Below are 10,700 nucleotides of genomic sequence, written 5' to 3'. Positions count from 1 at the left end.
GGACCTTCACTTCAAGAAACATTTGGTTTTGAGTTCGACTCCTCTAATTTTCTTGGAGCCACTCACACGAGGTGTTTAGTGTTCTTCATTGCTATCAATTAAAGTTGAATAGTTCTCATTCAACCTCAATATGACCCGTTCCATGCTGCTATGAGGCCATAGGTCCATGGAATAATCAAGACGAAGGCCTAGATATCTGTCATTAGCGAAAAAAAAAAATTGTTATCCACTTTACTAAAACCTAGACTTTACAGACCCAGGATGAATAAGGCCAACAGTAGTTTTTCAAAAGAAATTGCAAAACTTAGTTTTGTTTTTCAGCTCCCAAAACTTCAGCCAAGAAAAATTTCTACTATGAGATTTAGCACGCAACTTCTTAAAAAGATAGGTAAACTTCAAATTTGGGTTCCGTTTATGAGAAAGAGAGGTAAGATTACTTTGGTTACACTCGGATGTGACTTTATAACCGATGGAACTCTAAAGTCCTTAATTGATGGTATCCACGGATCAGACCATAAATTAACAAAGATCTAGAGCCAACACGTTACTTAAAATGTGGAGTAAGCCATCTCTAATAGCTATGATAGGTACTTTGAGAGGAAAATTGTCTAGAAAATCATGTGATTTTGAAGTACTTTAAGAGTCTTGGACTGAAGGTCTCTTTCCCATACAGAAGAGGGGCTAGTGGACAACCACCAAGCTAAGAAGCAAAGCCTAATCATGGACAAAGGTGGATCTAATTTCCACATCCCCTAAAGATTTGGGACAGCAAATGGAGTCAGAAAACCATAGATGAATGACCTTTTTAGTATCCCCTCTCCCCCACCAGAAATAAGAACCAATTCTATCAAATTGTGACAGATTTTTTTATGAGACAGGAGATTGTGATATTTGATAATTAAGTTGGTATTGAGTTTAACACCGACTTTATGAGGACAGTTCTGCCTGCCTGAGCGGTCATTCTATTTAGGAGGGGTTTCTTGAATCTATAGGTGGAGATTCTCCATAAGTTTGATCCCTAACGGACGCCTCATTTGCTTCCTCAATTGATTTGTGACTCGGAAAAAAAAAAAAAAAGGCATCGGCGAGAAGGTGATGGTTAACCTTGAATCCACATCTTCTGTGACGAGCAGTGAAGTATGATAAGTATTAGATGGTTAAGAACATCTGGGCATACGTCCTAAAGGGCTCTCAACCACCCGATGCTTACTACACCGATAGAGCAATTACAGACGATTTTTAAAAGGTTAACCCCAGATCCAAACCTGCTACTTCGTTACCCTGAAACATATTTAAATCCCCAAAACTTTGACTTGGGCATACATTTATTCTAGATTTTAGCCACATGTTCAATGCCCCAGACCTATTATTAAATAATAATTATAATAATAATTCTTGAATTATGTTATTGCACCTCAGTGGACAAAACTTTTTTTTTTTTTAAATTAAAGAAAAAAGGGACATGTGAGAAATAAATTGTTTTGTTGGGATATCCATTTCACTCAATACTCCTAACAGATGACAAGTCATCATCAGAAGGGGACTCATTACTTGTCCCAACAACTGTCTTCACACAACTCCCAGTAACTGTTACTTCTGCCCAAAAACATAATATTCTGACTTTTTGTGAGTGGAGCTTTCCCTCAACTCAAATATTATAGCCTCCCTAGAACCATTGCTTTCTTACAAAATGACCATAATACCCCTATCTATACAGACCAAGGAAAGAATTAGTTAAATTAAAAAAAGAAAAAAAAATCTGATTACCCATATTTAATTGAGTATGTGGCTGTTGATGGAGATATTCAAAATCATTGAAGATCAAAACTATAATTTTTTATTGACTTTGATTGATCAAATGCTGACAAAAAAATCCTGTTGGCCTGTCGTAATTAGGGTATGATGATTGACATCAATATTTAAAGAACCCAAGTTTCCTCAGCTTGAGGATATAATGATTTGACCTTGATATATAAAATAAGACAAGAAGGACTACTAATGGGAAAAATAGAATGATAGTAGGGACAGTATTGTCATATTACCCAATAATATGGGCTTTTGGTGTAAAAGAATATTGTAGACTGGGTGACCGTTGTGCTGTTATCTTCATTTGTCTTCAAGACTGATTTTTTTTCTTTCCCTTCTCACCAAAGCTTTTGCTTCAAGACATAGGGAACTAAAATAAATGCGAAAGAAGAGGAAGGAGAAGGAAAGATACCTAACAACTGGTTGGTAGGCCATCTCGACATGGCTGTCCTTTTCAATTCAATTTCCCTCTCCGTGCTTATATACATATACATATATATATACAGATGATATATTCTTTTAGGCTCTAACCTGAGTGAGAACTTTGAAGCAGAAGTAAGGACTCCACATTCTTGGTGAGTAACAACATCATCATGGCATTGAATGAAAGATATCCTGGGAAGCAGCTTCTTCATCAGTACCGCATTTTCGTTGAATTCAGATTCGCTCTTGTGCCGCTGTTCTTGGCCATGATCTTTTCTGGTGCAGGTGAGGTTACTGTTAATTATATCAACTTCAAGACTAGGTAATATGTTTGTTCATCTTCTTTTTTGTTTTCTTCACTGATTTATTTTGTTTTTTCTTTTGGTGAATCTAGCTGCTTATGATCCTTTAGACCCTACTGGGAACATTACCATCAAATGGGATATAATGTCTTGGACCCCAGATGGCTATGTGGTGAGTAAAATTCTCCTCAAAGATTTATTATTATTATTATTATTATTATTATTTTAGGTTCCTTGTATCTTCTACTATATACGTTTATTTAATATAAACATAGAACAATAGTAGGTGAAATTTGAAAAGTTCATGGGGTTGTTCATCAATGATAGAAAACTAAACATCAATCATTTCATCTCATTGGCCAAGTTTCAATTTCAGTTAGAGAAATATGTTCCAAACTTCAAAATTCCAAAGTTGCAAAATCTCCATCATGCAACATTAGAGGTTAAAAGCCATTGTTTCAAACATAGTCAAGCAATTTTTTCACATATATAGTTGTTGAAACAGCCTCTCGACATACTCGGGGTAAAGCTGCATAGTTCTCTTTCGCTCAGGACCTCACACATTGTGCACCGGTTATGCCTTTATATAGCATGCTTATTTTGGGTTGAAATTTGACCAATAAGATGGGTTTAAACTTAAGGATCAGATCGGGTGTATCAGTCGATCCATCTCGGAATCAGACAACACCAACTCACTTGATCCCAGCTGATATGATTATAACAACCCAAATACAGTCAGCTCCAGGATTGCCAGATCTGAGGAATATTTCAGTGATTCTGGCATTTTTATATAAGAATCGGCCATATCAGATCGTCTAGAATCAGAATTGATGACCACTGATTCCGATCTAAATCGAGCAATTCCCAATCCGATTCTTGAAACCCTTAATATGTTTTTCAGGCAACAGTGACAATGAACAACTTCCAAATGTACCGGCACATCATGAGCCCAGGATGGAACTTAGGATGGGTTTGGGCTAAGAAAGAAGTGATATGGTCCATGGTGGGAGCCCAAACTACAGAACAAGGAGATTGTTCCAAGTTCAAGGGGAACGTCCCACATTGTTGCAAGAAGAACCCCACAGTTGTTGACTTACTCCCTGGTGTCCCTTACAATCAACAATTTAGCAATTGCTGCAAAGGGGGAGTAGTAGCTGCTTGGGGACAAGACCCTTCACAAGCAGTCTCAGCCTTCCAGGTCAGTGTTGGCCAAGCTGGTACTTCCAACAAGACTGTCAAACTGCCCAAGAACTTCACTTTGCTGGGTCCGGGACCGGGCTACACTTGCGGACCAGCAAAGATTGTGCCGCCCACCGCTTTCCTCACCCCCGACAATCGCCGGAAAACACAGGCACTTAGTAAGTTTAATCCCCTAATAGCAGCTTCTTCTCTGAATTAAAATCTATGACTGACTGATATATTTCTTTAACTTTTGTTTTCTACACAGTGACATGGAATGTGACATGTACTTACTCACAATTCTTAGCCCGGAAGAACCCAAGCTGTTGTGTATCCTTCTCATCCTTCTACAATGAGACCATCATTCCATGTCCCAATTGTGCTTGTGGTTGCCAAAACAAGAAGAACTGCGTCAAGTAATCCTCTTACTCATTATCCCTACAACATAAAATGTACAGTAAAACAGAGTAGAATTTATAGATATATGACTTCTAAACACTTTGTGGTTGTGAATGGTGATATTACAGAAGTGATTCAAAACTGCTTAGTGTGGTGGGGGTCAACACCCCAAAGAAGGATAACACCCCATTACTGCAGTGCACACGCCATATGTGCCCTATCAGAGTGCACTGGCATGTAAAGCTCAACTACAAGGACTACTGGCGTGTGAAGATCGCCGTCACCAATTTTAACTACCGGATGAACTTCACACAGTGGACGCTGGTCGTGCAGCATCCAAATCTCAATAATGTCACTGAAGTCTTCAGTTTCGACTACAAGCCTCTTGTTCCTTACCAATCTATAAGTAAGTACATTAAAAAATATATATAAATATATTTTCACTCTTAAACTCAACTTACCAAGTTTCATGCCATCTGAGAGATTACCCTGAAACATCTTGTGTGTTCTTCAATGCAGATGATACTGGTATGTTTTACGGCATGAAGTTCTTCAACGACTTACTGATGGAGGCTGGGCCATACGGAAACGTTCAGTCGGAGGTACTCCTTCAGAAGGACCAGAACACATTCACCTTCAATCAAGGATGGGCATTTCCCCGGAAAGTCTACTTTAATGGCGACGAATGCAAGCTACCTCCGCCTGATACATATCCATTCCTGCCAAATTCTGCCCTTGCAATTCCTCTTTCACTCCTCCCTACATTGATGGCTTCGCTTTTCCTATTTATGACTGTCTGGTGGTAGAGATTGGTACAGGTGGAAAAAACACAATCTTTATGCTCCTACTAAAAAGAAGTTTTTACTTCTCAAGCACCAATCAAGTAGCTCCATTTAGGCTCTTGGTCTCTTGCAGGTACTGGAACCAACAAGAAGGCAAGCACACACATATATACACTAAAAAAGAATAGATGTTCAACCTGGTATAATCATTCTTAGAGGACCCATTCCCATCTCTTACATTACATGCAGGTGTGCTTTGAATCATTGGTTCAGAATCTTCAGATTGCCTAATTGGTGGGTCACAATATCATTTTTATCACTCACCCCACCCCCCACCCCCCCAAAAAAAATAAAATAAAAGCCCAACAAACCTCCTGCTCAGTAGATTCAAATTCTTCAAAACAGGAATCAGACTCAAACACAGACGGACAGAGAGTCAAAATGGCTACATATATAGATAGAGAAAAGCTGCAATTTCATCAAATATTTGCATAAGCATATTCTTATATATTTTGCAACCACCTATGGCCATGACCTCGTAACTCAATCGGTCGGTACATCACACTCAAAACCCATGGATGCAGGTTTATCCTATATCTACTAAAACAAGACAAAAATAAGGGTGGTGTTTTTTGTTTCTAATTCATGATAAAGAAACTATCATAAATTTTGGTTTTGTCCCCAATATAACTCAATCAGATAAGTGCAGACCATGCAAGAAAATGAAAATGAGATTCATAATAATTCTAATATCAAAACACTATATTATATCTGATGTCCCTGTGAACGGTTCTCATTACAATGAGAAGAACAATTTTGATGTGGATCTCTTACAGACAATATAATTAACTGTATAAATAAAAATATAATACAACAACTTAAACTACATAAATGGCACTGAACTCAGAGCGCCAATACACAAAACAGAATGATATTTTTTGTTCCCACAGTTGCAGCACACCTGAACCCATTTTGAATCTGAAATTCCAGCACAGGCCATTGACTAATGTGTTGTAAGCTTCAGATGATCTGATCTAGTTAGTATTTTGACAAAACTATATTTGCAGTAGTACCCCTGTATTGCTCACTAGGCATAAGACAATAAGAATACCAAAGATAACAGCAAAGCAGTGATCAAACAAAGCAAGGATATAACTGGATGGCTACTGGCATTTGGCAGCCATGGATAGGCATCTGGTGGTGGCATGACACAGTTATCACCATTGAAATAAATACGCCGAGGAAAAGCCCATCCCTTGTCAAAAGTGAAAGTTGATGGCTCCTTCTGGAATAGTAGCTCTGACTGTACATTCCCAAAAGGGCCAGCTTGCATAAGCAAATCATTGTAGAATTTTACTCCCCACAGCATGGCAGTGTCGTCTACAACAGAGAATGAAGAATTTCCACATTGTCATTACCAGCATTTCAAAGATCAGAAACAAAGTAGAGAACTGACCATTATTTTTTAGCGGAATGACGAAAGATCAACCCCCTAATTTGCCTATCATTTATATTATATATAGTACAAGTAGCAAAACCTCAAATTGTTAGATCAAACACCAAGAAATACGAAAAATAAAGAGACAATAAATCCACACGACACAGAGATTTAACGAGGTTCACACACCAAGGTGGTGTGCTACGTCCTCGGGCAAAAAAGAAGATGTTTCACTATGTAGAAGAGAGATTACACCTAAGTAGCGGCGAGAAAACTCGCCCTAAAACCCTAGCTTGAAAAACCCCCAAAATACAATGACTTTCTCAACAAGCAACAGTATATTATATATACTCCAAGTTGCAGGTCGACCCATCGGGTCGCTGTCGATCCGGTTGAATACGCCCCCGCACCCCCATACAAGATCAATGATAGAAACAGAGGGGTTGGACCAATCCCATTCGGATCGCCACCAAAATATGTCGGAGCGGGTCAATCTTCAAAACAGATCAAAAATTCGAGACAAACTTAACACAGATCATCCAATTTAATGAGCCTCGTCGAAGAGATCAACTATTACAAACATCTAAAGGAAAATGATTTGACATGAATTATGTTTCTTTGGAACAGCCACAGAACGGACTGCAGCTGAGAAAAATCCTATGTACCAGTAAAGCTGGACTGCCCAATTTCTAGGGTGGTCTGAAGCCTGTATGTAAGATGCCAACATCTCCACAATGATGTGCTTCAAGCTGGGCCGCTGAGAAATTGGAAACACTTGCTGGGTTCCACTCCCGCATGTTTTCCAAGTATGCATGGAATATGAAGAATCAGTCAATTAATTCCACTTGAATACTGAAATTGACTCCACGTCATGGGTCATTGGATCTCGGTAGCATCAACAAGCTGGCTTTTTCACCCAAATGATATGAACTCCTTCTGGGTATCGTCCAAGCCTCCTTCGCCTAGATTGGGGAGCCCCATTAAGACTAGTGCTACTGACAGGCCTGCGGAGCACCTGGGTGGGAACAGGTCTTCCAAGATGTGTCCACTTTGGGAGATCATTGATCTCACTCCATCGGAATAACATGTTGGGAGTCGATGAGCCCCTTGTTTTAAGTTTTTGCAATTTATCCGAACATACAATATTTTGCAAAAGATTCTGTAACTGCCACAGACTATATTACATCTTGGGTCCCTGGTGAATTGATATTCCTCTACTATTTACAGCGCTAAAAATGGTTCTGGGAAGTGATACAGTATGTCGACATAATCAAGGGAGACTAATGCCCTCAGGGTGGACCCTAAGAGGACAAAATGCTTACCACTGGACACTTTTGCGGGGACCCAACAATATTAATGGTTGATATAGATCTATACAGGTCCTTCGAAGAGATCAGAATTCGTAAGGGGGATCTGATGCCTGGTTTCCTCTATAAACATCACGTTCAACTGGACATCAAGATTAGCTAATTCTCAGGGGATGAGCTTGGTACTCTCAAGGGCAAGCTTATGACCCTTCAGTATTAATCTTATCCTTCTCTAGTACATTCCTTCTTCCAGCCTTCCTTTAGAAAGTAGTTACTTATCCAGAGAAAGCCTTACACTAATTTAGGAAGATAATAGAACACCAATATCCACTATTATAATTAAATAATACGAAAGGAACAGGAATGGAATACTACTGACAATTTAACTTACTTATGGCGCCATAAGGAGTCAATGATTTGTAATTAAAACTGAAAAGCTGGGTGAGATTATCAAAATTTGGGTGTTGTACGACTAAGTTCCACTGTGTATAGTTCATCCTGCAATTGAAATTTGTAACTGTGATCTTCACTCGCCAATACTCCTTGTAATTAACCTTAACATGCCAGTGAACGCGGATCGGGCACATATGGTTAGTGCATTGGACCAGAGGAGTATAGCTATTTTTTCCTGAACCTGCAATAGCTGAAGCTAAATATGGCGAGTTTCCCCTGAAATAAGCCAAAACAAAGGAAAAAATTAAAATCCATCACATCATTTCCAAAACCAGAGATTGAAGAAAAATAATGATGCCAGAGTATCATAATAAGGGTCTGTGCCAGATCTTACTCTACACAGCTCCCTGGATGAGTTATATTTTTCATACAGCCACAGGTGCATGTTGGACAGGGCACTATGGTGTCATTATAGAAGGAAGAGAGAGAGACACAGCAAGTGGGAGTCTTCTGAGACAGGAATTGAGAATATGTGCACGTAACATTCCATGTCACTGTCACAAGGGAAAAAAAAACACAAAAGGTAAATGCCTGGATCTTTGCTGCTCTTATACCAGATTTTCCTTTTAATACAAAGGAACAAACTTAGGCAGCAACTCTTTTTCCCCTAGACCAGTTATAAAACTAACAATAAGAGTCTTTAGCTGGAAAAAAATTGGGAACAATGGCAAAACAAAACAAAACAAAACAAACACATGTACCCATCATGGCAGAAAGAAATAGCAGGTTATTAGATCATTCAGCAGTTCACTTGATCTCAGATCCATCCACATAGGACTAAAAAAGTGGACTTCTAGACAGGATTGGTATTTATCCTGAAAAGTATCTACCTCAAGATCAAGCAGGAAGAGTCAAAGGCAAGTCCTTTTTTAATATCTTTTGGATAAGAAAAAAGAATTACTTGGGGAAAGAAAAAGATCTGGACAGTCTTCAGAAACTTGTGGATTCAGATTGTAGAACAACTCCTTTATTATGTTTCTGCCCCCCCCCCCCAAGGGGAAGAACTATTTACAACTTATATTACTATTATTATACTTGTAATAAAATTTAAATTTATAGGGCCATGCTTTGAATCTCAGATAACTTACCCAATGCTTGGGTGACCCTCCTTTGATCTGCTGATACAAATCTACTAGGCTTCACAATTTTTGCAGGACCACACGTATACCCAGGTCCCGGTGCCTTAAGTGTGAAGTTCTTTGGCACTCTAACGGTTCGGTTGGAGGTTCCTGCTTGACCGACACTAAGCTGGAATGAGCTTGCTGCATTGGCAGGATCCTGGGCCCATGAACTGATCACTCCCCCTTTGCAGCAATTTGCAATCTGCTGGTTGTAAGGAGTTCCTGGCAATAAATCTACAATTGTTGGATCCTTCTTACAGCAATGTGGAGGAGTCCCTTTGAACCTTGAACAGTCCCCTTGTTCTGTGGCTTGGCCGCCCATTGCAGACCAGATCACTTCCTTCTTTGCCCATGTCCATCCCAGTTGCCATCCTGGAGCTTGAACGTGACGATATTGTTGGAAGTTGTATATCGTAATAACAGCCTGCCCAGTTCCAACCAGGAGGTAATTTAAACTATGAAAAGGAAGAGATGAAAACTATTTCTCAAATATCATATAAATCTTGATATGACTTCTACAGTTCCTTGTCAATGGTAGGCTCCCATTTTTCCAGACCACTAGCTTTTAATTAACTTTAGTACTCACACACTTCAGATTTCACAAATCCAATATGTTTGAAGAAAAAACTGACTCCCAAACACTTGATGGATGGTGATTGACAGAAAAACATGAAAATGAAAAATCAGACTTTAAACTGAACTGGATTATTTCTTGAAGTTGACAATGTTTACCCTCCCAAAACTATATGATTACAATATGCGGTCTTATACACTTACAACATAACCATCAGGATTCCAGCTAATAAGATCCCATTTGACTGTGATATTTCCATTGGGATCAAGGGGATCATAGGCTTCTGAAAACAAAACAAGAAACAGATATTAGATCTTCAATGACAAGAAATCAAAAGCATTAAATTTATTTAAAAATATCTTCTTCTTTTTTCTTTTTTTTTTTTTTTTTTTTTTTTTTCAGTAGTAGATCAAATGCCAAGTTTGTAAAACAGAGGTAGAAAACAAGTTCTCAAATACTTCCCCCTACATATTGCATTATCCAATTTATAAGAGAAAGCAATACATACTTACTCATCAACTTCATCAATGTCAGCAAACCAGTTCTATGGAAAGAATATAGATGCAAAACCTTAAAATTTTCAGAAAGGAGAAATTCAAGCCAAAATGACAAATCTTTTCATCGAAAAAAACAATTCCAGAATAGTTCATAACGAGAAGTGTGCATATTAATCCAAATCAGAGGGGAAAATGTATTTCCCACCCACCCACCTAAATCCCCATTTCTTTAATTCTTGTAACCAGGTTAACGCGTTCTGCTAAGAACAAAAATGATTCCTTTCCTCTTCATTTCATATTTAATCCTTGAATGCAGTATCCATGGGAAAAAAGAGCTGACTCTCCGGCACAGTTCTCAGTGCCGCTGAAGCCCAAAGTAGTTAAGGGAAAGTAGTTAAGGGAAAGAGGGGGGGGGGGGG

The 10,700-nt window shown here is 38.8% G+C and overlaps 2 protein-coding genes across 2 annotated transcripts in view; one reads left to right on the top strand and one right to left on the bottom strand.

Moving 5' to 3' along the window:
* Positions 1-2,244: 2,244 nt before the first annotated feature.
* Positions 2,245-5,155, top strand: LOC122079462 (COBRA-like protein 4). The gene is made up of 6 exons (XM_042645957.1): positions 2,245-2,514; positions 2,624-2,703; positions 3,433-3,889; positions 3,979-4,126; positions 4,238-4,515; positions 4,629-5,155. Exons 1-6 carry the CDS (start codon positions 2,400-2,402, stop codon positions 4,913-4,915), a joined length of 1,365 nt encoding a protein of 454 aa, XP_042501891.1. The 5' UTR covers positions 2,245-2,399; the 3' UTR covers positions 4,916-5,155.
* Positions 5,156-5,632: 477 nt separating this feature from the next.
* The window catches only part of LOC122079461 (COBRA-like protein 1), a 7,543-nt gene continuing 2,475 nt past the window's right edge, over positions 5,633-10,700 (bottom strand). Inside the window, exons 2-6 of the mRNA XM_042645956.1 lie at positions 9,988-10,067; positions 9,178-9,634; positions 8,424-8,583; positions 8,028-8,305; positions 5,633-6,271 (exon numbers count right to left, since the gene is read on the bottom strand). Coding sequence (XP_042501890.1) covers positions 5,979-6,271; positions 8,028-8,305; positions 8,424-8,583; positions 9,178-9,634; positions 9,988-10,067 — 1,268 coding nt within the window. The 3' untranslated portion in view covers positions 5,633-5,978. The remainder of the gene's footprint in view (positions 6,272-8,027; positions 8,306-8,423; positions 8,584-9,177; positions 9,635-9,987; positions 10,068-10,700) is intronic.

Source organism: Macadamia integrifolia, chromosome 5 (assembly GCF_013358625.1).
Source record: "Macadamia integrifolia cultivar HAES 741 chromosome 5, SCU_Mint_v3, whole genome shotgun sequence".
Classification (NCBI taxonomy): Eukaryota; Viridiplantae; Streptophyta; class Magnoliopsida; order Proteales; family Proteaceae; genus Macadamia; species Macadamia integrifolia.
This window is presented reverse-complemented; position numbering and strand designations above follow the sequence as displayed.

Coding starts and splice junctions, on each gene's coding strand:
- LOC122079462 (XM_042645957.1), top strand. CDS start 2,400: ATGGCATTGAATGAAAGATATCCTGGGAAGCAGCTTCTTCATCAGTAC. Junction 2,704..3,432: donor GGACCCCAGATGGCTATGTG/GTGAGTAAAATT, acceptor TATGTTTTTCAG/GCAACAGTGACAATGAACAA. Junction 4,516..4,628: donor TGTTCCTTACCAATCTATAA/GTAAGTACATTA, acceptor TCTTCAATGCAG/ATGATACTGGTATGTTTTAC.